At 53.2% G+C, this 26,294-nt stretch overlaps 8 protein-coding genes across 8 annotated transcripts; 5 read left to right on the top strand and 3 right to left on the bottom strand.

The window, feature by feature from the left end:
- Positions 1-351: 351 nt before the first annotated feature.
- On the bottom strand, positions 352-1,551 carry BDP55DRAFT_552836 (uncharacterized protein; the record flags this gene model as incomplete). Its single annotated transcript, XM_060569244.1, has 3 exons — positions 352-566; positions 640-1,057; positions 1,144-1,551. 3 exons carry the CDS (start codon positions 1,549-1,551, stop codon positions 352-354), a joined length of 1,041 nt encoding a protein of 346 aa, XP_060429301.1.
- Positions 1,552-2,452: 901 nt separating this feature from the next.
- On the top strand, positions 2,453-2,740 carry BDP55DRAFT_665079 (uncharacterized protein). Its single transcript, XM_060575008.1, has one exon. The coding sequence runs from the start codon at positions 2,471-2,473 to the stop codon at positions 2,696-2,698; it is 228 nt and encodes a 75-aa protein (XP_060429302.1). The 5' UTR covers positions 2,453-2,470; the 3' UTR covers positions 2,699-2,740.
- A 34-nt stretch (positions 2,741-2,774) lies between these two features.
- BDP55DRAFT_665080 (uncharacterized protein) lies at positions 2,775-3,361 on the bottom strand. The gene has a single exon (XM_060575009.1). The coding sequence runs from the start codon at positions 3,079-3,081 to the stop codon at positions 2,917-2,919; it is 165 nt and encodes a 54-aa protein (XP_060429303.1). The 5' UTR covers positions 3,082-3,361; the 3' UTR covers positions 2,775-2,916.
- Positions 3,362-4,981, top strand: BDP55DRAFT_665081 (acid phosphatase). Its single transcript, XM_060575010.1, has 3 exons — positions 3,362-3,477; positions 3,533-4,359; positions 4,439-4,981. The coding sequence occupies exons 1-3, from the start codon at positions 3,438-3,440 to the stop codon at positions 4,751-4,753; spliced, it is 1,182 nt and encodes a 393-aa protein (XP_060429304.1). The 5' UTR covers positions 3,362-3,437; the 3' UTR covers positions 4,754-4,981.
- A 186-nt stretch (positions 4,982-5,167) lies between these two features.
- Positions 5,168-9,168, top strand: BDP55DRAFT_665084 (dihydroxyacid dehydratase). Its single transcript, XM_060575011.1, has one exon. The coding sequence runs from the start codon at positions 5,621-5,623 to the stop codon at positions 8,894-8,896; it is 3,276 nt and encodes a 1,091-aa protein (XP_060429305.1). The 5' UTR covers positions 5,168-5,620; the 3' UTR covers positions 8,897-9,168.
- Positions 9,169-9,554: 386 nt separating this feature from the next.
- Positions 9,555-11,780, top strand: BDP55DRAFT_632467 (uncharacterized protein; the record flags this gene model as incomplete). The annotated part of the gene is made up of 2 exons (XM_060572428.1): positions 9,555-10,359; positions 10,435-11,780. The coding sequence occupies 2 exons, from the start codon at positions 9,555-9,557 to the stop codon at positions 11,778-11,780; spliced, it is 2,151 nt and encodes a 716-aa protein (XP_060429306.1).
- A 562-nt stretch (positions 11,781-12,342) lies between these two features.
- On the bottom strand, positions 12,343-14,081 carry BDP55DRAFT_665090 (fungal Zn binuclear cluster domain-containing protein). Its single transcript, XM_060575012.1, has one exon. The coding sequence runs from the start codon at positions 13,725-13,727 to the stop codon at positions 12,771-12,773; it is 957 nt and encodes a 318-aa protein (XP_060429307.1). The 5' UTR covers positions 13,728-14,081; the 3' UTR covers positions 12,343-12,770.
- A 2,919-nt stretch (positions 14,082-17,000) lies between these two features.
- On the top strand, positions 17,001-18,027 carry BDP55DRAFT_632469 (RTA1 like protein-domain-containing protein; the record flags this gene model as incomplete). Its single annotated transcript, XM_060572429.1, has 3 exons — positions 17,001-17,148; positions 17,209-17,457; positions 17,516-18,027. 3 exons carry the CDS (start codon positions 17,001-17,003, stop codon positions 18,025-18,027), a joined length of 909 nt encoding a protein of 302 aa, XP_060429308.1.
- Between the last annotated feature and the right edge of the window lie 8,267 nt (positions 18,028-26,294).

The following is a 26,294-nucleotide window of genomic DNA, read 5'->3' on the forward strand; positions in this document are numbered from 1 at the left end:
AACGCCTCGAATGGCCCATCGTTGAGGTTTTACTTTTGTCACTCTCCTGTCATGTCCTAGAAGGTATCTCTAGGGAGGGCAAACACACATTTTTGATTTAGCGGTTGGCGCTTTGTTCAAATGGGGTCTAAAATTTGAACGTTTATTGTAGTCATAACTATCACGGAGGCTGTATCTAAGGCTTCGAGCCCACGGATTTGAATTGAAGTTGAAAATAATGCCCCTAATTGTTTTCTTGGCGGCTTAAAATTGTTGCTTCCCCAGACTGTCTCCTCGTACGGAAGAGAAGGAAATATGTACATGTGAAAGAACAGAAGTTTTTCATGTAGAGCATGTAAAGACCATCGAGCCTCATTTGGAAAAAGTTGCTTTGATCACCTGGATCCTGTTGTTGTTCGTAAAAGAGATGACCAGCGTCTTGCCCGTCTTGTCCAGATACGGATGTGCCACGCCGGCGTAGACCAGACCGCCATCGATGGCCGTTGCCTGGAAGATTTTGACGTCCGGCGTCCAGGGGCCCTCTGGGCGCGCAGCAGTGCGCAAGAAGACGGAGCCGCCGCCGATGCCTATATCAAACCATAGTTAGTCAACTACGAAGGCAAAGAGCAACTTATCAAATGTGGCGGGGCTACAACATACCAAGGTGAACAAAGATATAACACTTGAAAAACTCATTCCACACAATCTGGCCCTGCCCTGTACCCCACACAGTCGCCGTCTCGGAGCTGAACGTGGTGTGGACCTCCGATTTCCACCCCTGCTGACGGCCCCAGAAGTACTCGTACTTACTCACGTCAAACGTCTCGTTGTGCTTGACGCGCGCGAGGTAGACATAGCTGCTCTGGCCCCAGTCGGTGATGGTGGTCGGTGGGCCGCCCCAGGCGTAAACGTACTCGGAGCACGGGTCGCGGAAGGCGGCGATGTCGCCGTACCGGGGCGTGGTTTTGGCGTCCCACCAGTAGCCGCGGTCGCCGAAGCGTTTGGTAACGGTGGGGGTTCCGAAGAGGACGTCTACTTTGGCGACACCTGCGCCGACGAGGCCGTCTGCGTTTTGGTTCTGTGGGTTTGTGTTAGCCTTGCTCGTAGTACACGTTCGAAAGTTTTATACGAAGTAGGCAGGATATTGGAGGGGCGAGAACTTACAACCAGGTAAAATACGGCACCAGTTTTAGTAGCAGCATTAGTCTCAACCAAACTCGTCCCGCCGAACCCAGTATCAACCTTTTCTCCCCACGAGGAGTTGAAGGGAATAAACTGCTTCTGGCGTTGATTCTCCCCCAAATTGAGGTCATGCACGACCAGCGGGTTCCCCGTCACCGCAGACACAGCATCGCGCACCATACCGTGGAACCCGGGCGTGTCCTTTTCGGGATCCGTGACGTTGGCATCGCACCAGAGCACGTCGCCCCAGACGGCGTACCATTTCCCCGCGATGGCGCCGGTGAAGCCCAGGTCGCGATGGGAGCAGCTGTTGCCGGCGTGTTGGAAGCCTAGGTAGTCTACTTTTGGGTTCACGATGGGGTTCGTGCCGACGGGGGTTGTGCTGTCCATTCTTGCGGTGAGGAGGGGGTTTGCGAGAGCAAGGGTGTTGGTGCCGATGGCTAGGAGGGCCGTGGCGAGGGGGAGGAGGTGGGGGGTTGGGGGATGCATTTTGAGGGAAGTGGGCGTGAGTGTCGATCTTTGGGGTTGCAGTTGACCTCGGCGCGGGAGGAGGTGGATGGATGGGGGGATGGGCGATGCTTGTGATTGTTGGTTTGATGGTGCTCGGTGTGGCTCGGTGAGGGGGTTGAGAAGGGAGGGTGAGTGCCGGAATCGATCTGGCTAGTTGGAAAGGGCTGCGGGATACAATTGGGATTTAAAGAATGATTTTTATGAAAATGGTGCGAAAGAATGAAGGGATGGCGATGCTAGATCGCCTGGAGGTTGAGGTGAAGATGCGATGATAACGGACGGCAAAGGGTAGTAATAAATACGGACGGGGAAGGTAGGTCCGGTGTCGCGATGGTAGTTTGGCAGGCCACCGCCGAATCAGAGTGTCTAGCCATATCGACAAGCGCTTAAACCCCTGGTTCGACGATGGGATGAACGATGGATGGATGGATGGGTGGACGGAAAATGAACCCATCATGGTGTTGCAGGCCGGAGGGAACCACGGGCGGTCGGACTGCAGATGCTCAACGCCGGAGGTGCGCCACGGCGCCGTGCGGTGGGGCCGGAACTGGCCGGTAGATTGTAGAGGGGAGTCAAAAGGAAGCACGGGATGGTTTACATTGGCAGTGGATCAGTGGCCGAAACATTCTGGATGACGGGGCGGCCGGGTGTGGCGTTGTAATATGATTTTGCTGCCTTAGAGGGAACCGTGGCTTTCGTGCGATGGAGGGATGGGAATGGAGCTCGAGTGATAGCTGTAGTCCTAGATGTCAAGGCATAATGAGAGACTGACTGGTTGACGACGAGCTGACGGGGGTAAATGATTGCAATGAAATCAAAGTGTTTGCCTCTCATTTTAGGGCTACCATTCTCACATATGGTAGCCTTCAAGAGTTCATGCTCACTGAGAAGGCGAGTGAGTGAGGGGGCAGATTCACGCCGTAGATTCCAGCGATCATGGTGCAGTCGCATTTCACATGGCGCTCCCCTAGCGCTCTTGAAGAAGGAAATAAGCAGTGACTGGTTCAAGATGTCTAATGCAAAGTGAAGTGATTGAAATCTGCAGTCTTTCTTATGTAGACATTGTGAGCCTCCATCCTCTAATGGACAAAATAAGAGATGGGTGACGATGAAACATTACAAGTAGATTCAAGTCTTTTCGATCTCATCCACAGCAACATCAGAGCTTTTACTCAGATCCTATTAGAGTTGATGGAGAGAGCCCACGTGGATCAACTCATTGACATTCTCATGTGCAGGGAAGCTTCAGGGAAGATGAGATGAGCTCCCAGGCACATGCCCGCCCTCAAGCTCGCCATTGGCTAACCCCTCCTTAGGCCTGCCAAGTTGGGAAGCTGTTTGTTTCCTCCAGCTCCAGGCAATGTGCGGGGCAGCACGGGCAACGACTTCCGGTGGTGGGTACCCTCTCATTCCTGGTGCGTCCGTTTCTTCTCTGTCCTCTCCATCTGCGATTCAACCTTGTTAGTCTCGGCCTTCTTCCTGTCACTACGTGACTGCGATATAACCTTTTCAGAGTTGTTCATTCACTTGGGTCCACGTGCCCTGACTTGACCCGGTTGGCTGGCACCACCGGATGAACCCTCCGCTTCATTACCGACTCGTCCATCGCTCGGGAGACTTGAACGGAGCTCTCGGTTGTACTTGGCGATCTTGGATGGTACCCTTCAATGTATATAAGCATGCGCTCTCCTAGTAACCCATTCAGATCTTTGCTTTGCATCCTGTGCGCCGTTGGTGTTGTTTTCGTCATCTTATCCCTCTTCGTTATGTCGCCGATGTCCAGCCTGGCCCTCAAGGCCGCTCTCCGTACGTTGCACCCTGATATGTGCTATGCTCACCGAAAGATTCTAATCGTGACCAGTGCTCCCTCTCGTGAGCGCCGCCTCATGCAGTAATGGGACCTACACCCACAACGGCCTCAGCTGGTCCCACGGCATCCGGATGAACCAGGTCCAGGTCGTTGGCACGCACAACTCGTACCATCGCGAGGCGCCGCTTGAAGAGCACCCAACCCAGGCCACGATGCTCCCTAATGTTCAGAACTACTACTACTCCCATCCTTCCCTCGACATCCAGCTCAACTACCAGTCCATTCGTAACCTGGAGCTCGACATCTTTGCCGACCCTGAGGGCGGCCACTACGCCACGCCCCTCATCCGCAAGCTCGCGAACCTCTCCACGACCCCGGATCCCGATCTCCTTGCTCCCGGCATCAAAGTCCTGCATGTCGCCGACGCAGACTACCATCCTACCTGCAAGACATTCATCGGGTGCTTAAACATTGTCAAGAAGTGGAGCCAGGCCCACCCGGACCACGTCCCAATCCCCTTCATGATCGAGTTCAAGACCTCCGAAGCTGCCTACGCAGCAATTGGCGGCGCGTCTCAGATCCCCTGGAACGATACGGCACTTCTCAAGGGCCTTGACGATGAGATCCGCAGCGTCTTTGCGCCCGAGGACCTTGTTACTCCAGACGACATCCGCAGAGGCAACTTGACGTTGGAGCAGTCCGTCTTGCGATATGGATGGCCCGACTTGGAGAGTGCCCGTGGCCGCGTGCTCTTCCTGATGGACAACGGCCCCGTGAACCCCATCCGTGACTCGTACATCGAGGGCCGACCTAACCTTGAAGGCTGCGTTCTCTTCACCAATTCTGCGCCGGGAAACTCTGACTGCGCGTTCCAAAAGGTTGGTATTCATCAACCCTTCTGAAACGGGGGCGTCCTCGATATGTAAGAACTGAATCTCACTGACAACTTGTAATTAGCTCAATGACCCCACCGGCACCGAAAAAGCCAACATCCAGGCGCAGGTCAAGGCGGGCTATTGGGTCCGCACACGCGCCGACATCCCGCTCGATACGCTGCTATCCAACGACACAACCGGGATGCGTGAGGATGCGTTCTCGAGCGGCGCGCAGATCGTGTCGACCGACTTCCAGGCCTACGGTATGAGCAGCCGCTGGAATGTCGACTACGCCGTTCGTTTTGAGGGCGGTGCGGCGGTGCGATGCAACCCCATCAACGGGCCCGCTGACTGCGGGAGCAAGGCGTTGGAGCCAGTTGAATATGTCCGCAACTAGAAGACCATTGCTTCGATGTGTGTGAGATGAGGTCTTGTCGAGCAGTGTAATGATAATAGCATGATGAACAAAGTTGATGGACTGATGTGCATTAATGCAATTGATTGACTGTGTACTTCAGGGATTCACCGGTTGTTGAAGAAGGCTTCCCCCGGCTCTTGAGTTCTTCTCTCACACAACGGTGCCGATTGCCGTGGGGAAAAAAAAAACCTTTGAATATGCCAGTCCCAAACGAGATTGAATTGTCCAATAACACCGGCTTTTGATGTCCATTCCTCGACCAAAGTACCAAAGATCGTGGCGAAGCGCGCGGTAAGGGCTGACATGAGCGGCCGCCCCCAGCCCCTTTGTGGGGGATGATTTCAGTGCTAGGTGCCAACGGGCAAGCTTCATGGGCTGAGCCACAGGCATTCAACCAAAATGCCTTCACAACCCGCAACAACAACTCATCCAGCCCAGGAAATGGACAAAGTTGCAAGGGACCTGCCATTCAATCGACCATTGACTCAGCCGGCAGGAGTCCTCAATCCCCTGAGGGATACGGCGAATGACGCAGGACCGGCCGCCCTTTCGTCTGACCGTTCCAACTGCCCGAGGTGATGAACCTCCAACACGGCGGCGCACTTTCTAGCGGCGTGAGTCAACGCCTCCCCAATTGGCCTCGTCTTCCGCTTCTTCCTTCTCGATGCCTCCGATGCCTCCAATGCCTCGATGTTTCTATATAAAGCGAGGGAACTACTCTCAGCATGTTACTAGCCATTTGATTCTTCATGCTCAAGTTGCACCTCGTCTCCCATTCTTGGCGTCTTCACAAACAAGACACCATAGAACGGGACAGTCTTCGGACAACAAACAGCACCGCCCAGCATGGCTGCCAACGAGCATTATGATCTATTGATCTTAACGGACGCCACGGCGTCCATGACCAGCTACCTACACGCTCTCAACAAATCTCTACCCGACATCATTCGGCTATCAGCTCTGACGGACTGCTTCGATCGGATTGGAGTCATGGCCTACCGCGACTACTCTGCCTCCATGTTGACAGAATGGTCAGGATGGTACTCGGCGAACTCAACGGCCGACAACACAATCACACAGGGCCAGCTACTCCAAAGGGCCAGCCATATCAAGGCGGACTCTGGTCCTTACAACCTTGATTGGCCCGAGGCTGCAAAGACCGGACTCGCTCGAGCCTACAGCATCATGCGTCCCGAGGCCACCACCATCATCATCCTCTACGCTGACGCTCCTCCCCATATCCCTGGAACGGCATCCAAGCACAGGATTACCGAGATTGAGAATCTATCTAAGCCTGATGCCTACTACGGCTGTGGGAAGTACTTCACCGATTGGGTCGCCGGCGCCAAGATCCTTCGCGACGGCGAGAAAAAGGCCAAGGTCTTTTCCGTCATCCAGGGCGACATCAGCGACACCGTAGCCCCCTTCACTTTTCTCTCGCACATCACGGGGGGAGTGAGCTTCAAGCTCGATAACCGGCACTCCGAGGTCCCCACATCGGTCGCTATCTCAGAGTTGACCACCGGCATCCTGATGGCCTGGATGGGTGTGGGGAAGGAAGGCGGTGCAACATCCGGCCAGCGTACCTACGCCAAAGCTTGTCAGTATCGAACGGCCCTCAACATTGAGGATATCAAAAGCGAAGAGGACGAGGCTGTTGAGTTGTACTTTTCCATCACTAGACGCATGGATAAAATTGTCGAGCACAACATCGATTCGACATTCACTAAGCTTGATGAACTGCGGACGGTCGTCGAAACTCGGAAAACGCCTGTCTTGGACTTCTCAAAGAGATACAAAGCCGACGAGTCCTACCGCAACTTCGTGGTTGACCAACTCGAATCTTTGATCACGGCTGATGTTGCCACCATTGCCATCAACCCTGTGTTCGGCAGCCTATGGCGAGCCGTCTGCAACGATCGCGAAAACCCGGCTCGCGGCGGACTTATCCAGGCGTTCGGGTCCTCTGTCGACCATATCCCCGAGCCTGAAAAGAAAGCTCGGATGAAGGGCTGGCTCGAAGAGTCCTACGACTATGCAGCTGAAATTCTGGAAGCTATCGGCAAGGTGCCTGAGCACCAGAGATACCCCTGCGTGTTTTTCGATCCCACTGAGCAGTTCCAAAACTCCACAGACGACAACGACGAAGACGCAAACGCGGATAAGCGTGCCATCACAGAATTTACACGAGAGGAACTCTTAGAGATTGGTCGCTCCTGCGACAACCGTATTCTCCGGAGGCTCGGTAGAGTCCTTACACGGCTGACTTACGTGGCCCGTGAAGAGGACCTGCCAGCTCATATTAGAGCCGATTCCAGTGTCGCTCAAATTCCTATGGCTCTCTCGTCTGCTGAGCATCAGCGAAAGTTTTGGAAGGTTCTCTTACATCTCATACTTCCTGGGACCATGCTGGCCGCTCGTCCAGCCGCCCTGCTCGCAGCCCTTGCCCTGCGCTTGGGCATACGGCCCCTCACAAGCACCGCAGACATGGAACTCCTCACTTTCACCACGAAGTGGAACAACTTGGACATCCCCGAGACCTGGAATGCCAGCTGCCTCTCGCTGCTTCTAGATGCTAACAATGACTTTGAGAGACGGGTCGCTGAAGGCGTAACACAGCGTCCATCTAAAGAATCCTGCATTCTCCTTCATGGTGACCGACGTCTCTTTGAGACTCTGGTTGACTACAAGCTCCTCGAGTTGAACCTGAACACAACCCTTCAGGCCAAAGTTGGATGGCACCCTGACAAGTCTAAGGTGTCTCTTGGGCCCCTTGTCATTTGCAAGAAATGCGAATTCCCCCGTTCGGTCACAATCATGGGGCCGGACAGCATCTGTGGCCTCTGCCCTAAGAGCGACAAGTGTAACTGTAAGACCTGTCAGACTGCCCCGGATCACGACGTCCGTCTCCGCAACAACGTGACTCACAACGATACCGAGGAGACGGAAGCAACATGGGTAGAATGTTTTACGCCAACATGCCGTGCTCAGTACGTTGTGTATAACCCTCAGGCTTTGAACGTGAGGGCCAAATGCTTCTACTGCCGACACCATGGATCCGACGCTGCAAAGGAAAAGATCCCTCGCGAAGCTCCTTGCGTCGAATGTTCGCAGTGTCGAAACCGGGTCATCTGGCCAAAGACATACCGTCCTTCCGACCTTGATCTTTCAGGCTTCAAGTGCCCCGCTTGTACAGCCAATAGAGTTACCGTCATCGATTACGAAACTTCGGCCAAGACGTTGAGCGGCGAGAACGGCGTCTCGTGGCTCCTGCGCAACGACAACTCAGCAATCAAGGATCCCTTCAACGGCCGATCTCTGTTCTACACCATTTCTCAGGTAGAAGAATCGAACCGGGAGTCGCTAGCAAAGAACGTTGAGATTATTCCAACGTTTCAGAAGCAAGCACAGCTCACGATCCGCGGCAAGGCTGTCCACAACCAGGATGATATTTGCGAATCCCTTCGCAAGTGGGTAAAATCTCGGCGTACTGAGGCTGGAGTTTGCAGTTTGTGCTTCTCCAACATCCGGAAAACTGATCTTCGGAACGCATGTGGTCGCTCTGGTTGCCACCAGCAGATCTGCAACGGCTGTATGAAGGATTGGTACGGACTCAATGTCCGTGGAAGGCTACTCAACCTCGCAGCTCTCTACTGCCCCTTCTGCCGCCGACAGCCAACTGTCAAGACCGTCTCTGGCTTTGGAATATCCCACATCGGCGACCTGCAGACCGCGGCCACAGACAAGGAGTGGATTTACGGATGGTGCAGAGACTGCGGCTTTGCTCGGAAGTACGCCGAGCGGGTCTGCGCTGTCGGCGCACCCGAAGTCGCGGACTGGTCATGCGATGAGTGCAAGGAGAGCGCCCAAAGGTTGAAGGTTCGCAACTGCCCCGGCTGCGGTACAGCTACTGAGAAGCTGGGCGGATGTGACCACATTACTTGCACCGTCCCGGGGTGCCATGCGCATTGGTGCTTCGCCTGTGGTGAGAACGTTGGCGAAGCGGATATCTACGATCATATGAGCGATGCTCATGGAGGTATGTGGGGAGGTCATGATGACTATGACTGTGATGGCTGTGATGGCTGTGACGAGTGTGAGGCCAACGACATTTGGGACTAGGTCACATATAATTTTACCGTCGCCTAGGACGATTTGGGCAAGACTCGTCCTGCTGCTATCGGTATAGACCTCGCAGGCTCTCGTTCAGCTTACGCCTGTCGAGGTTTGGGTCTCTTGTTGCTCGTTTGTTTTGGTTCGGAGTATGGTGTACAAACAATAGCAGGGGGTTTAAGATGGGCAGAGCTTGGGGAGTGTGTTTCTAGTTCTGCCTCTGTTACTAGTGGAGTAGGGTCTCGAGTTCATAGTTAGCAACGAATGTTTCGTTACACAGCCTTGAAGACTTTGAGTGCGTGTAAATCCTCAGTGATTCCTCCGAGCTGCACAAATCAAGCTTGATGTAGGTCATTGACATCATTGTGAAATATTGACCGTCTTACTGAAATAATGGTTTTGGTTAGTCCATGGAATAATAGAGATTGTGTGACGTCGGTTCGGTGCATCATTCGCACGAGTTGAGGTTGTTTGGGAGATACCCCGCAGTCCGATGGATTTCATCCGCAATGTTGAGGCGACCCCATGTGTCTTGGGGCTGGTGCATAATTCACAGGTAGAAGCCATTCGACCTTTGTCAACACGAATAGCTGCGGACTTTCACTTGACGCTGTTAAAATAAAATTGTCCACTCTCTTAAAGACTCACAGGTCGCCAATACCAGAACATGCCTCCCCTTCCCGGGTTCTCAGACAACCCCTTCCGTACCCGCACCGACCTCGTCCGCGCGGCGACGGCTCTGATACGGCCCCTGGAGCAGTACAAATCTCCCCGCGAGGCACGTATCAAGCTTGCGACCAATACGGCCGCGGGCTTCGATGAAGTTGCGGCACAGTTGGAAGGGTTCGCCAGGCCGTTGTGGGTCGTCGCGGATCTCTTGAACGACCTTGAAAGCGGCGGCAAGGGTGATTTCTTCGCGGACTTGAATCTGGAGTCTTGGGCCCGGGGGATCGTGCCGGGAACGGATCCGAACTCTGAAGAGTATTGGGGCGATGTGGGTGATATCGATCAGCGGATGGTGGAGATGGAATCTATTGCGTTTGCGATGCTCGTTGCGCCTAGGCCCTTTCTTTCGGCTTGTGATGATGAGGAGAAGAAGAAGGAAAAGCTCAGGGCCTGGCTCGGGCAGATCAATGGGAAGAGGATGCCACAGAATAACTGGCTTTGGTTCAGGGTGTTTATCAACCTGGCGTTGGTGAGGGCGCTCGGGGTGCCGTTTGAGGAGGCGAGACCGATCATGGACGCGGACTTGAAGGTTCTGGATACGTTCTATATGGGAGAGGGGTGGTCTAGTGATGGGGTCTGGGGAAAGGAGAGGAAGCAGGCGGACTACTACTCGGGCAGTTTTGCGATTCAATTTGCGCAGTTGTTGTATGTGAGATTCGCCATTGGGGACGAGGTGAGAGTGGAGAGGTACAAGGTGCAGGCGAGGGAGTTTGCGTCGAGCTTTTGGAGGTATTTTGACACAAATGGTGGGTGTTTCAACCTCTTCTTGAGAAAGACTACTTCCCGTGAGGCTTGAAATGAAAACTGATGACGAGGAATAGGGGCTGCGATACCATTTGGCAGAAGTCTCACGTACCGCTTCGCGTTCGCTGCATTCTGGTCAGCTGCAGCAACCGCCGGTGTCGCTCTGGCGCCGCCACTCGATGATCTCGGGGCTGTGAAGGGACTATTGCTACGACATCTCCGGTGGTGGGCGGAGCATACAGACATGTTTAACACGGACGGAACGTTGAGCATCGGGTTCACGTATCCCAACATGTACATGAGCGAGGACTATAACTCGCCGCAGTCGGTGTACTGGGGTCTCAAGAGCTTCGTCGTCTTAGGCCTGCCCGAAGATCACGCCTTTTGGAGGTGCGAGGAGAAGCCTCATCCGCTCCAGGTCGTCAAGCCTCTGGTCCTGTTGTCAGACAGCACAGCGGTGACGAGGAAACAGTCGGGCCTGAAGCTGGTGAAGATCGTCTGGCCAGCGCGGCATATCCTCTGCAACGGGCCGGAACATTTTTTCTTGCTTTCATCAGGCCAGATGACGAAGAAGAGCTTCAAGGGACGGGAGGCAAAGTACGGCAAGTTCGCCTACTCGTCGGCCTTTGGGTTTAGCGTCCCCACTGGGACGCTACTCTCGCAGCTGGCGCCTGATAGTACGCTGGCTGCTAGTATCGACGAAGGTGAGAGCTGGTGCGTGAGGTGGGAGCCGAGGAATGTGAGAATCGAGTTGGTTTCGGTGTCGTTGTCTGACGTGTTCTACGAAGTGCCGTCTTTAGTCAGTGGCTGGAAACCGTTTAAGTGGCTTGACTTTGAGGTCGAGACGGCACTGGTTCCTGTCATGGAGGTCTTTCCCGGATGGCATGTGCGAGTTCACAGGGTTCGATGGAATGCCAGAGGAGAGATTCCGTCGTGGGTGGGTAGTGTACAGCTCGTCGATGGAGGGTTCGCTATCGATTCGCATACGGCAAAGGGGACTTTTCTTCCCAAGCGAGGTGCCCACAAAGTGGGCGGGCAGTGTTATACTGAGGATATTGATAGGTGTCTTGTCCTCTCCTCAGCCGGGGCTAGCGGTATCTCTGATATCATTGTTGATGGGGATGGGTTGCGGGGAGATGTCGATAGAGGGGCGTGGGTGTTGAGACCGGATCCCAACACCAATCTCATCGTCCAAAGATCGTTCATTCCTGTTGTCAATCATCAGTTTAGTCTTCGACAGGGAGAGGAGGTAGGGAACGGGGCGGTAGTAGACTCGCTCTGGATGACTTCTGGCGTGTTTGCTGTCAGCGCCACATCTGGGCTTGACGTGAATAAGATTAGAGCCATGTGGGAAAGGAGACCCCGGGTGTTGATTAACCAGGGAGGACACGGTGGATGGATTTTCCGGATTTCTGGAGATTGAACAACTTTAATGGCCGCTAGATTTGTCATAGCTGAAAGATACGATCCAACGCCAGAACTCCAAATTCACTGGCGATATCGTAGCAGCAGGATCCAGAGGAATTCATTCCGCACTCTCAGTGAGGACGGAATCGCACTTAGTAAGAGTCATGCCGCCCATAGTGCCAAGTCAATGCCATGGCTCCGCCACTCAATTACGGCTGATGCTACATGTACTGACGAAAGAATAGCCTCAAAAGTTCTGTGGCGTTTGGCCAAGCAAACGATGTAGCATTACGACTTTCAAATCGCAAAATAGCATATAGGTGACAGGCGTTCAAGGCTAGGGTCCCAAGAACCTTGAATAGATCCCTGTGAACTACGGACACATACTGATCATGTTTTTCTTTCTTCCATTAGAGTGTCAAACACTTGCCATGGTGAGAAGCCCGTAACGATGTACTCCATGTAGTCCAAACGGCACGAGCAAAGCCAAGTCGAGGCGTCACTTACACGACTCGAGATATACGCGGAACGGCGGAGCGAAACCGATGCCGTCATCCGGGCCAGACGGCCCGCGCAGATCATCAAAAAAAGTTTCTTCGTATTGAATTTGGTGTTCATCGCACCTAGGTAGATGACAAAGAAAGTCGACAAGTTACAAACCTTGGGCATCGCTTTACTCCGTACAAGGTTTCAACCAAGTTTCCCTCTTGGGCACCGATTCTCCAATCTCCAAAATCCCCGCCAAAGCCGTGAACTCCAAATAACCTTTTCGCTCTCCGCGCCTGTCCGCGCTTGTCCGCGCATCCGCCGATTCCGGCTGCCCTGGCCATGTCTCCCGGTCCAAATCCAGAAACGCCCCGGCCCTTGTTAGCGAGAGAGGGTACCGACTCTCTGTTGAGTGACTGCTGTTCGTGAAGATGATCCTGCAGCGAGACGCTTGGGGATCTCGCCATCATCTATAGAGTGTGAAGTAGAAGAAAAAAGAAAGAATGAATCAAATGACAGACTAGAGAACGATGGGCATGGCATGTGCCATACGGTCTAGTTGTACTTCGTAGCCACCAACTCCTATAATCTCCACGGGCCAGGCCACCACATCTGCCCATGGAGTTCCGGCCAAGTGCTGCGAGATGAGCGAGATCAAAGACCGGGCCCATCCGTTCAGGAACCAGCAAAACGGCTCAGCCATGTGTACAATGACGCAATAGTGCGCCAACACTACTAACGCCGCCGGATGACGACGGCGCAACATGTCCAGGTAGTCACTGGTCATGAGAATGGGCCAAAGGAACACGGCACGGAACTCTACAGGTGCCGACATGGCGTTGAAGGTGGAGACCTTGGCGATGCACTCGCTCAAGGCGATCACCGCGTTCGTGATGGCATATTTCCCCTCGTGCTCGACAAGACCAATTTCCGCGAGCCTCGAGCTCAGACGAGGCAGCCTTTCGAAGAGCGGCTGCAGAGTAGCCTCCACAGTGGACGGTGTGGTATCGCCGGACCCGCGGATGAAGATTTCTCGTAGTGGGCCTTTGCGCAGATCCTCGTCGGAGGCGCGGAGGATCATGCTCATGCCGTCAGTGAGGGTAAAGATGTCGAGCATACTATCGATTGGGGAAAAGGAAGGGTTGTATTTCTCGTAGCTCGGGTAGGTCGCGAAGGCGCTTAGGGTGAGGAAGATAGACGAGGCGAAGAGGGCGTGGCAATTGGTCGAGGAGATGGTGCCCAGGAGAGTCCCTCTCATTCCGTTGATGGCGTCATTCTGGTGCTGGGCAGCCTGCATCAGGTAGGCATGGCGGCAGTCGGGTTGGAGGTAGGCCAGATGGTAGGCCGAAAAGGCGAGGATTTGATGAAGCAGGAACGGATAGGAGAGAGCCTCTCTTGGGACATCGTACTGAAGAGTCTTCTGGGCCAAGGAGGAGTGCGAAAAGGTTCGATAGGAGACGGAAGTATAATGGTGCATAAGCTCGAGATCAGAGATCCAGCCGCTGGCCGTCTCGGTCTTGTTGAGATCGGTCAAGAACCTCGAGAAGTAAGGAAACGGGTCTGACTGCGACGAAGGCGAAGTTTGGCCTCCTCCGCCGGAGCTAGACGCGCTCTGCTGGCCCCCGAGTGACCCGGCGGCAGACTGTGGCGAGAGAGAAGCTGGAGACTGCGCGCTTGACCGGCGTCTCAGTGCCGATGCCGAGCCCTAAGAAACCCCAACGGCGCGTTAGTTTGCGAAAACGAGGCCCTCCCCAACACCAACAAGGCTGGTGAGGGGGGGCAAGAGGGGGGTTAGGGGAGGAAGCTTACCCGCGAGCCCGACCTCTTGGTTCGTTGCCCTGGAGGCGGCAGTTGAGCCATGGACTGGGAGGACGCGCCTGTTGGCGCTCCCGCGTTTTCGAGACTACATGGCAGCCCGTGGCGTACACAAGCACTGCAAGGCTTGTTCTCGTCACACTGCGTTGAGTTCATACTCGTTAGCCTCAGCCGAATGCACATGCGCAATGTTTGGATATGATGAAAGGGAGAGGATAGATGAAGATCAAACCACTTCGTTACTGGGACTTGGACTTTGATGACATACTTTGACTCTTCTCTCCTTGCATCTCAAGCACCCATTGCGTGATTTCCTGTAGCCCAGACGCTTCATTGTGATATTGTGGCTTCTGCTGTAGAGGATTCAAGGCCAAAGAGAGGCATCGAGGCCTGTTGGGACAACTACCCGAGAACGAAGACGGTAACGAGGTAGGGAGGAACAAGGTCCAGTAAATAAGGACGAGCCGGTGGGGTGTGGTATCTTTGCGTATCGGAGTGTGTTCCCTCTGTTTATACAAGCAGGCCGAACAAACCGCTACAGTCGGCGACCCGCGGCCAAGTTGTGGGAGGTTATTCTTATGTTGAGCCTTGTCGAACGTTGTTGCGCATCCCGGCCGAGCGAGCCTAGGGCCGATGTGGCAGTCGACGGGTGCGCCCAGGATTTTCGTCCGATCTAAGGTGGCCGGGGGGGTAGGGGCAAGGACAAGCGAAGGGAGAAACGGATACAATCAGGCACGAATAACGCGGTACTGACGCATCATTGTCTTCTGAAGAGCAAAGCAGTGGTACGTTCCTATGTATCTGTAGATATGGATAGAACATCTGCGGAAATGCCAAGACTAGAGTCTGCCCTTTGCACACCTTTGAATATCAACAATCAAATTCAACCCCGCCAGGACTAGGGTCCAGCTGGTGTTTAACCCAGTTACAGGATGTGTAGTGCAAAGGGGAACAAGGTAGAGGGATGTTGGAAGAATCTTCGAGGGCAAAAAGGGAAGAGAGAAAAAATAATACTGGAGAAGAGTGAAGCTTACTAGGTTCCTTGGTATCTTCGCCGTTTCTAGGGGGGGGAAAGTGACGGTGTCAGCGACGCGGAACTGAGTCGCGCCAAGACCTCCGGCGTGCGGGCGGAGATACCGCACCCTGGCCCCAGTTTGCCGTACGGATACAGTAAACGTGTGAATATTTCCCCAAGTAGCAAAAGGAAGATGTGTGCCTGTGTCCGCGGGAGGAGCGGCGGTTGCAGTTGGTATGGGCTAAGCCTTGTGTGCGTGCGTCAGTGTGGGGAATGCCCATCCATCACACACTTGACATCACTATCGAGTTAGTTAATCGGCCTTCGCAATAGCTTACCGCCTCCAACGTGGCTCTTCGAGGCGCATTGACAGCCTTGCAAGGGCCGGATGAGAATAGAACCAGTGAAACGGCGTCTTTGGGATGTGCGACCGGCGACGGAATGGGACGAAAGGTCCACGGACGTTGGAGATGGAGGGGACGAGGGGACCAAAGAAAGAGCGATGGGTTAGGAATCCAAAGGCAACAGAAAGAATAGACGCGAATCGCCAAGACTTTGGGTAAGAGGTTGTGTGTCTGGTAGAAAGCTTTTATGAATCCCCTCACTCAGTGAAAACACCATGGTTGAACAAGCCAAGGCCTGTTGTCGTCAGTTGACACTCTCATCCCTCCTCGCCGAGGCCCGGCTCAGCCTAATGAGTACATGGAGCATCTAAGCCTCAATCTTGCGTCGCCGGATCGCCGGCCTCTTCCAAGGTTCCATTCCCTTTCCCGCGCCGCCCACGAGTTGCAACATTTAGAGTTCTCAGGTCCTTCAGGCTTCAGCAGACGCCGTAAAAAGTCTCATGTCGGCGGAGGCCAGCCAAGATGGGGGGTAGAATGAAATGGAGAAAGTGACAGGGAAACATCGGGCTACGGCAGGGTCTTGGCAGATATTCTGGTGCGTGCTGTGCCTCCCGTGGAATCCGTGGGTATTGGGTAACGGGGGAAGAAAAGCCACGACCGCGCCGTGGCCCATCTCCTTCAGATGAAGAAAACCCCCGGCCAGTCGCCGGCCGTATAGACCAGTCGGCGATTGGCTTGGCGGGGGTTGCCGACCAATTGTCATGGAGTCCGAAAACGAGGCTTCTCCACGCCTTTAACTGGGATCATGTCTCGTACATCGTCGGGGAAAGTTATGCCTGGTGTTGATCTGATTATTTCAGTTAGGGGGGCTGATGCGAACTCACTCTAGTCCTAACTCCGACTAGCACGCTATACTAACTTTCTGATAATGATGTCCCTGAACCGATGCCGCAACAACTGTCAATCTACGGATCCTCGGCGCTAATGGCACAAGCCTCTTACATGTAATCTGACTAGACTCTAAGCAAATCCTTACAGAGGACTCATAGCTGATGGAAGAATGGGGCTTCGTAAGGAGAGCATGCTTACTGGAAGACTATATCCTCCGGGCGACATAGAAAGTCCGGTGCTTACATTACTAGTCGTATGAAACCCGGTGGTGGACTGGTGATGAAACCCGGTGCTAACAAATTGCTGAGACTGATAGCACAGCTTCTCTCGTTTTCTCTTCTCGTTCTCGTTTTCAGGGTTCGTACATCGTATTCTACGTATACCGTTCGAGGCGAAGCAGAGATAGCTTCATTTCTTGTCAGCTTCAAGATTTGCAAATGCAGCGATAGGAGAAGTGAAAATTGACTAGCAATGGATTTAGGACTTTCGGAATGGCAGATTTGGTGCTTAAAAACTTGCTCATCTCTTCTGAAATTGGGGAATATCGAGAAATAAAACAATCACATCAATCACAGCAAATCAGTTTCTTCTCGAACCATCATAGCCTTCATTAATCTTCGCCATTGGACGCATTCGAAACCTTCGTCTTCGAGTTGAAAGATCTGGCACCTGCACAGATCTCAAGATGGCCAACGACTACTACAAGTACGACCCTTCGCTTCCCGCGGCAATCATCTTCACAGTCTGCTTCGGTCTGTCCGCAATTGGTCATGCCTTTCAGATCGTGAAGACTCGAACATGGTACTTCATCCCATTCTTGTTCGGTTGTCTTGGTAAGAAATTTCGAGTATACCCCTGTTTTCTTGACACCACTAACATGTACACCCCTTCAGTCGAGATCATCGGTTATGCTGCACGCGCGATCAATGCTAAGGAGACCCCCGATTGGTCTAGAGGTCCATACATCATCCAAGCTCTGCTGTTACTTCTTGGACCCCCCTTCTATGCAGCATCGATCTATATGATCTTCGGACGACTGATTACGCTGCTTGATGCCGAGAAACACTCGCTCATTCGAGTCAAGTGGATTACCAAGTTGTTTCTGCTTGGAGACGTCGTATCGATTGCTGGTCAAGCTATTGGTGAGAGATGCAGACTATCATGGTGTATGAAACCCGGATGGCTAACAGTTTCCTGAAGGTGGCGGCTCACTTGCGAGCGCTGATACAAAGGAGCAGAGGGATCGCGGGCAGATGATAATCATCATCGGTTTGGCCATTCAGGTCGCGTTCTTCGGGTTCTTCATGGTCGTGACCGCCTTGTTCCACTACCGTATCAAGCGTGAACCCACGTCAAGGAGCTTGTCAATCTCGACTCCTTGGCCAAAGCTGTTGACAGTCCTCTATGGAACAAGCTTGCTCATCATGGTCCGATCCCTCTTCCGAGTTATCGAGTATGTCATGGGAGAAGATGGGGAGCTTCAGTCGAAGGAGGTGTACCTCTACATTTTCGATGCCCTTCTGATGCTGATTGTATCGGGGGTCTTCAACTGGTTCCACCCCTCCAGGATTATCAACAACTCTCATGGGGAGATCGTTCCAAACTCGGACTCTGAGAATCAGCTCGGTAGCTACTCTATGGATTACCGAGGGGGCGTGCGCAACGACGATGTTTCTCACACCACCGAGACAAGCCACTACTTGCGCAAGTAAGGCTTCTAATCATAAGACATAATCGACTTCCACTTTTGCGAGCCATTGAGTCTCATCAGATTAACTCCACGAGAAATGTAATGATATTAATGGCGAGTGGGAACAACTTTGGGGTCATGATGGGTTGGGGGAGTTTCGTAGACAGAGCCGAGGTTTGTGAGTAGGGAGTTGCCTGGTTCGTTTTGTATCCGAGTCGTTGAAGTCATTCTGGTCACATGCCGTTTCGAGGGATATAGATAGAGATTGCATGTTTGCTAGCAAAGAATGATCTGCGTTTACCATACTAATCCAATACCCAACTCTTGCCATGATGCAATTGCCAAGTGATGTGACAAGAAATCCCCGATTCATCCATAGCAAGCTGTCTTACTCCACCTGTTTCTTCGGAGCTATCAACATGGGATGACGGTCTGGACCGCCTCGGGCCAGTGCCGCTGGCAGCTGTTCGAGCTTGGAGTGGTGAACTTTGTCCTCTCGGCGCAATATGGAGGAAAGCTCGATCATCCCCGACTTGGCATGTCAGCTCCTGACGCTTACTTGGAGACAATGGACGTCGGACTACATATTAAGCCCTAACATTGTGTGACTTGGCATGCCAAGTACAATTAGGGCTATAAGATACCACGGGTGTTGCGGCTGTTGCTTCATCTCGATCAGCAGCTGATCACTCTGCGCCAGGAAGCTCCTCGCGTGCTCATAGCTTCCGGGGCCATAGTTCCTCCAGGCCTGGCCTTCATACTGGCTCTGAGAAAAATTTGGGATTAAAGTTGAGAAAGCCGCTTGCAACTTGCCGAACTGTTAGCCCGATCGATGCGTCTGAGCTCTCATGGGATGCCTTGAGTGTCAAGGATGGACCTATCATGGAAGTAGACTCTGACATCTCTCGGTGTCCTACGAAGCTGCCAATGAAACGTTGGGCCTGACAGCTTTCTAGCCATGTTCTTCCGCGTAAAACTACCGACTCAACATCGCTTATTTATTAATAGCAATAAGTACTGTGAGGGCATTCGGAACGGCCCGTTAAGCTTTCTAAGGTGAAACAGCCAACGGGGTGGACCCCAGAATGACGTCGCAGGCCTGGAAGACCAAGCCCCCAAATAACCTAATTCCTCCTCTGGGCTTCCCACCAAGGCAAGGTGGCTAGGTAGTATTGCCCGAGAAGTTGGGAATGGAGACGAACCATGCTGGTGGGATGAGGCTAGAGTAGAGACGCATTCGGGCATCAATAAGACACCGCCCGGACGTGATTTCCGCTCCGTCGGAACCGATTGCAACGAAGCTCCAACTCTACTCCCCGAGTCACTCTTCATCGACACCACTAAACCGGGATGATGGCACGGGGAACGTGGCGCAGGACTGACAGCTCTGGCCAAGGGGCCCTTGCTGCGCTGGATTCCGCCTTGAAGTGCACTCAAAAAGTCGCCGCCCCCAAATTTGCCAAGACTCCTATCTATCTAATTTTACACCAGAATGTTTGATTTCCCCGCAAATGAGCGAATAAGATTAATACCAGACTTGTCTCTTCATCACATGAAGCCAACCGCCGTCGCTTGTCACATCGCGATGTCTTGGCATTCTTCCTGCTTCTTGGCCCTCGCGCCGACTTCCCGATCAACTGTGAAAGGTAAAGAGGCGCTTGGCTTGGCACTCGCCGCATCGTTAGATTTTGCCTTTCCATGGACTTAACTAAAGCTATAATCGCGGCTATTATCAGTCTTTCTAGGCGTTGTTTCGATTATCGTGGAAAGTTACTGCCAAGACCATCTCGACTTGGCCACGCCAGGCCTTCATTAACAACCTAGCAATTAACCTAGACTCTTGATTTGAGCGCATATAGATCAGCATCGTCTATGTCATGAGGTTTCTTGGCGACAAAATAAGATATGCTAGCCAAGGCAGATTTTCAACTGAGGCAGACAACACTACAAGCCTGCTGCCTCGGCGCCGCGTGTGCAACATCTCCAGTCGGTGACCACCATGTGAGACCATTGAACGATGGACCATCCTGCTATGCATGGTCAGTGAACATGAGGTAATTATGATCCACGACGCTGGTGATCAAAACCTGCACGCTAGACTATGACGCGGAGAACGCTTGAGTCTCGTGCCTACCCGAACACAACTGACAAGCTCCATGGTGATGTAAGATTCCTACTCTAGCAGACTTCTGCATCAGTATGCGGTTATATTCATTCAATTAGCAGTGCTGAATTATTTATGGACGTTCTTCGGATCAAAAAATGATAATCTACTGCGACTCATTTGACGACTTGTCATGCTGCAAATACCATGACACTGTCATGGATTGAATCCACGGGGTGCTTAGACTTGCATGCAATTTTTAGTTCAGTACTTTACTTGCGGAAAGAGGACTACAAGCCAAAACACGACAACAAGTGTCAGTCGAAGGCATCGCATGCTAGGGATGAGCACCTCGCCCTACAATCTTGTTGCAAGGCAATGAGCTTTCACGCACGTCTTGCTAAAGACCGCAGTTGTGGGAGTCTGGAGACCAGAGCATAAATTGTCTACAGCGCAAATTGAGACATGAACATTTGAGAGGCTAGACATTAGCTAGCTTCGCCCATATTCATTACAAGGTTGCATCAGATTCTAAGGAGACCTAGGTATATCGCTAAAAGATTGAGATGGTCTTCATGTGTTGGTATTCCTATCACAGGGATGGTTCGAACCGTGGGTGACGAAGAGGTCAAAATCTATATATATTTAACTTCTGCGTAAGGTGTAAAAAGGAGGTTCTAACCGGAGGTTGGGTAGACCGTAGATCTCGTAAGTATGGTCTGTAAGTGGCCCCTGCGCGGGCCCCTTGCCTCGAGGTCGAATTGGACTTCCAATCCGACACTGACTATCTCTCTCTTTCATCGCCCAACTACGGCGGTTGGAAGTGTAATTCGATCTCGGGCTCCTTCGCCGAGGCTGCCCCCTTTTCCTCCTTCTTCTGCTCCTTGCGGGTTACCCATCCCTCCATCCGTATCGTCGCCCTTCCTTCGCCGACGAAGTGCTCGAGCCCCTTGTTGGGCGTTGCCTTCGTGAAAGCATCCGCCAGATTATCGTCCCCGTTGATCCAACGGATCTCGAGGATCTCGCGGCGCTCATACGATTGCCGGAGGGCCATGATGTCTATCATCAGCCTCTTCTCCTTCGTGGTGCCCAGTTTGACGAGGCACTCATACAGCGAGTACGAATCGGTACAGACGATTGTCGGTATCGTGGGGATGTCAAGTCGATCGGTAATCCTCTTCAGCGTCGTTGAGATCGCGTGTGCGATGTCGACGCCGTTAACCATGCCGTAGACCTCTGAGGCGAGTACACTTCGTGTGACCCTTTTGCTCTTCGTCGACGAGTAGTGGATGACATTACCGCGGATCGTGAAGTTCTCCTCTCCCATTGCCTCGTTGGCAAGGATTATCACATATCCCAATTGCGATGTGAGGTCGTCATTATTCGCGAATGAGCCGTCGACGAACACGTAGAGCTTCGCCTCCCTCAGGTCGATGGGTTGGTACACGAGCCCCCTATCGAGGTTCACTTGCTGCCACTGTAGCCGTCGGTTGAGGGCGTCGAAGTCGCGTTCCGTCGGCGAAGTGGCCTGCGCTGCCCTCGCGCAGTCGAAAGTGGCCTCTGGCTGACAGATGCTTGCGATGTAAGCTCCTCGTGCGAGCTCTACTTTGTACCGCTTCTGGCAGTCGGTTGCCCTTGGGTCGATGAGGGTGATCTTCTCGCCTTGCCCCTTCTGTCGGAAGACGACATTCTCGCCCTCGATCGTGAGGATCCCGCCGTTGAACGCAAGTGGTGTGTCCTCTGTGAGGATCTCTTTTGGCTTGGCGGTAAACTTTGCCTTCTCCAGCTCCTTGTCCTCCTTCTCCATGAAGGCCGCATCAGAAAGCCCTAATGTGTCGTCGGTCTGCATTCCGACGATTCCAAATGGATCGTCTGCATGCGCGGAAACTAGGAGGCAAGGATCGTACGTCGATGTAATCATCGAGAGCTTGTCGATGTGGAAATCGTGGTATGTTGCCCACCAGTGAGTGCCTGACTCTGCGAGGCCGTAGAGTGGCTTCAGCACTTCGATAATCGTGTCGTCCGGGTATTTGCTTGCCATCTCCCTTGGTAGGTAAGCCAATATCTTCCTCGTGAGCCTTGTCGCCGATTGGGTGTATGCCTGGGTGATATCACGACTCCAGATCCGGTATCCTCTTTGCCGTAGTGATGCCATCAATGCCATCATTAGTCGTTGGCTGCAGCGCTGAACTGTCGGCGACTGCGTGAGCAGTGCCGCCTTCTCGACGTCGCCGTAGCCTTGTATCACATGCCTTGATTTCTCGTACGGCTGATTTGTCCCCTTTCCTTTGATCTCGCGGACCATTCGCGACTTGAAGATGCGGAGGTTCGCGTGCTTCTCTGGGTCGTAGGTGATGAATCTGTAGACCCCTCGATCGCGCAGTGTGTCGGCTTCGATGAGGTCGGAGCCTTCGTACGGTCGTCCTGCAGTTGTGATTATCCCTTGTTCCCTTAGCTTGACCGCCATCGCGAAGTCTGCTTTCTCCTTGGCCGTGTAGAAGACAGCAGTAGCCTTGGTGTCAGACATGAATTGCCGTTGAGGTGCTTTTCGGGGTCTTCCTCGGCGTCTTGCTTGCGGTGGGGGTACTGGTTCTTCTTCTGCCTCATCGTCTGAGGGTGCTGCGACGATGATCTCGTCGAGGATGGTTTCCTGCCCCTCATCGCTTGGTTGTCCCTCATCGCTTTGTTGAGGTGGTTCCCCTGGCTCTTCTTCTTCTTGTGGGTTGGAAATCACTCCGCTGGGGTCGACGTGGTACGGTCGTACCGCAGTGATCGACACCTCCAGTGGTTGGTCTCGATCTCTCGCGACGACACAAGATCGTTCGTCAATTGAGACTAACTTGTATGGGCCTGTCCATTGCTTTGTGGTTTCCCTCCATACCCGTACCTCCGAATTCAGGGGCATGTCGAGGTTGAGGCTCACGTCGGGCCCATTGCGCGTAGCAATGGCTTCGTTGACTTGCCTTCTAGCATTTGCCTCGCGGAGAGTCTTCATTGCTTTCTCGATTGCTCGCGCCCTCTGGGTCATATCTGGTGACGGCGGTGAGGCCGTCGTCGTTCGTGGGTATGCTCCGAACACAAGCAGCGTCGGAACGAGCCCCTTGGGTCCCATGGTATCATTGCAGCACTTGAGTGCCGTCTGGAGGCACTCTTTGTCCGTTGAACTAGGGCTCTCTTCCTGGATGATCTTGAAAGCTCTTTTCAACTGCTGGTGTGATCTTTCTACCTTGCCAATACTGTGGTGCGCTTCGACAGGGACGACTTTCAGTTGGATGCCGTACGAAGTGGCATTCTCCCGGATTCCGCCGACTTGAAGCTGGTGCCGGCATCGGTTCTGATGCCGTCTGGTGGACCTTGGTATGTATCGATCCAACAGCGCTTCAGCGTTGCCCACACGGTCTTGGCTTGTATATCTCGAAGGAATTGGCCTCCTTGGAATGATGTGGCTTCATCGATTATATGGAGTACTGGTCGACTGTTCAAATAGAAGATATCAACGACGATTTCCCAATTGAAGTTGAGGTCGTCGTGTAATTTGAACTTGAATCTGCGCGGGCTCTGGGCGTTCATTTGGCACTGGTGGCACACCATCGTCAATTGCTCTAGAGCCCCTATTTCCACATCGTTCCCTGAATGTTTGAGGAGATTGTATAGTCTCGTCGCCGACGGATGGCCGAATCGTCGATGTAGTCGCTTGAGTTCACTTTCCGTCAAGTAATTGATGGACTTGACGTCTGGTTCAAGCTTCATAAACGCGTGCCCCCATCGTCGATCGACGAGCTCAGAGTGCTTTCCATTGGACATTCTATTCCTTGTGTTGTCAAACACAATGCCCAATTTATCCATGTCGTTCAGGCATAGGAGGAATGGTGTATTGACGGGTAGAATGTGGAAAATCATCGTTCCGAATCGTGTATTTACATCCACAGTACCTAAGGCACTTATCTCTTCCCCTGGGCCGAAACTGATCCTCGCAATGCCCGCGTTTGTAGTGTTGAGGGTCACTGGTGAGATCTTTTGGAGTGCGTGGAATTGTCCTTGCCCCCCGTCGACCATTGTGATGCCCCGGTATCTGGAATAATCCCGTGGAAGGTTTCCGAGCCATACCTTTCGCTGGCATGGAATGCTTGCACTGGATTACCGTAGAACCCTCCTGGTGGGTATAATTGCGTGCTTGTAAGCCATCGTTCTCTTTTCCTCCCCAGGCCCTTTGACCTTAGTGCGAGCCATGGCTGCGGTATTAGCATTCGTGTCCCCCGTGCTGCTGAGCGTTGTCGTTGGCTGAGGACCTTCCCTTGCCAACCATGGAGGAAAGCCTGCTCATTTAGGGCTTGTACCGCTCTCTGTTCGTTCAGCATTGTATATCCTCCTGAGGTTGACGGGGCGAAGAAAGAATGGGTGACATCGTTAACTTCGTCGAAGTCGAGGTCTTGAGTGTACGGGGTAAGATCTTCCTCGCTCTCAGACGACTCGATTGCGTTCGTTGGATGGTCCTCGTAGACCACCAGGAATTGGTTGAATCGATCATGGCCCGTCTTGCCTTGTGTGCCCTTTGCCTTTCTGTATTGGTCGTACGACTTGGCGCGTTCCTCATCAGAGTGGTTGCTTGACCAACAACCCTCCTTTTTGCATATAAAGCACTTCCCTTTCCGCGGTGCTCGGTTGGTGTTGGACCAGCGCCCCCCTGAGGAGTCTGTTCCTCCCCCTGGCGGTTGCCATACCTTGCCTCTCTTCCTTTGCCATTGTACGTGCGGTCCACCCAGTGCTGTTGGTGAGGCCTTCGTGAGATTGGAGGTGAGTCTGATTTGGCATCCTGGCTTCGATGTTGAAGCTGGACCTCAGCCTCGAGCACAGCGTCTCGTAGTCCTCAGGCGGTTGATGTAGAGTCATCTTTGCCTCTGGTACCCTCTGTACCGCCGTACATAGATAACCGACCTTTCGCTCATTGGTCCCCTCATTTGGCTGCGTCCTCGCCAGTTTGTCGATCCTGTCGATGAGCTCCTCGAGGATCTCAATTCTCGACTTTCCTTCCATTGTTCTGGCTACAGAGCTAAATGACAATGCCCTCAGCTCCGAGAGGAGCTCGAGGCTCCTATCTTGGGTCTCGAATCGACTTCGGATTGTGTCAACGATGCTGAGAAAGTCGGTTCGATCGATATTACGCACCGCTTGATAGTAGTACTCGGCAGCTTTCCCTGTCAGTATGACATTGACTACCGAATGATATTGGTGTTCTCGGATGCCGACTTTTTCGCAGTAGTCGTAGAACATCGTGAGGGTTTCTTGCAGGACCTCATATCTCCCCCCTGAGTACAATTTCTCTTTTGGAAAGATCTTCTTTAGGTCAGTGAACTGTCTTGTGCTGGCTACCGCTGGATCGTTCTCTTCGCGTGCTTCTCGTGCGGCAGCGTAATTGGGTGGTGTCTGCATTGTCGACCTCGTACTTTGTTGGGTGCTTGGGATCAATCCTCGGATTGGTATTGTCGTTGGGGTCGTCACCGCGATGGGCGGAATCGTCGTCTGACGCGCCTCCGGTGTGATCCCCCTTGTCTGCGCTAGATTGGGCGCCGCGATGTTACCGTTGGTGATCTTCAGCAGAAAGTCCGGTTGGTTCACTCGTCTGCTGAATTCTTCGTACTTTGACACTGCTCTGTCGATCTGATTCTGGTCCCATGGCGTGAAGTCCTCTGCGGCTACTGTCGCTGCGAGTGTCTCGTGGGCCTTTCGCCTTGCCCCTTGGGCTGGCAGAACGCCTCGGCAGTGGAGGAATCTGTTCACCTCCTTGACGACACCGGGATTAGCGCTGGCGAACCATTCATCTTTCCAGTCGCCTAGGTCGTCTACGACTCTGTAGAACAGGGGTTGCCCTTCGAGCCCCTTGCGGGCGTACATCTCCATAATGAAGACTAACGCCGCATCAATTTGCTCGCCATTGGGGTGGTCTGAGTCTCGATATGACCATTTCCCCCAGTACTCCGGATTAATCTCAACCCAATCTTCTGGGATGGGAGTCCTTCCGCGCGTTCTGCGTGCTGACTCGCCCCCTGTCGTCCCTTGGCTTGTGCTTCTGTTTGTAGGGGCCGGCGTGTTTGATCTTGATGGGGATGTGTCAGATCCGCTTGTTGGTCGTGGTAGCAGCGCACTGTCGTCGCTCGCCGTGTTTGTCGGGGTCTGGGAGCTTCCCG

The sequence above is a fragment of the Colletotrichum godetiae genome (assembly GCF_030913485.1).
Source record: "Colletotrichum godetiae strain CBS 193.32 chromosome Unknown BDP55scaffold_22, whole genome shotgun sequence".
Lineage (NCBI taxonomy): Eukaryota > Fungi > Ascomycota > Sordariomycetes > Glomerellales > Glomerellaceae > Colletotrichum > Colletotrichum godetiae.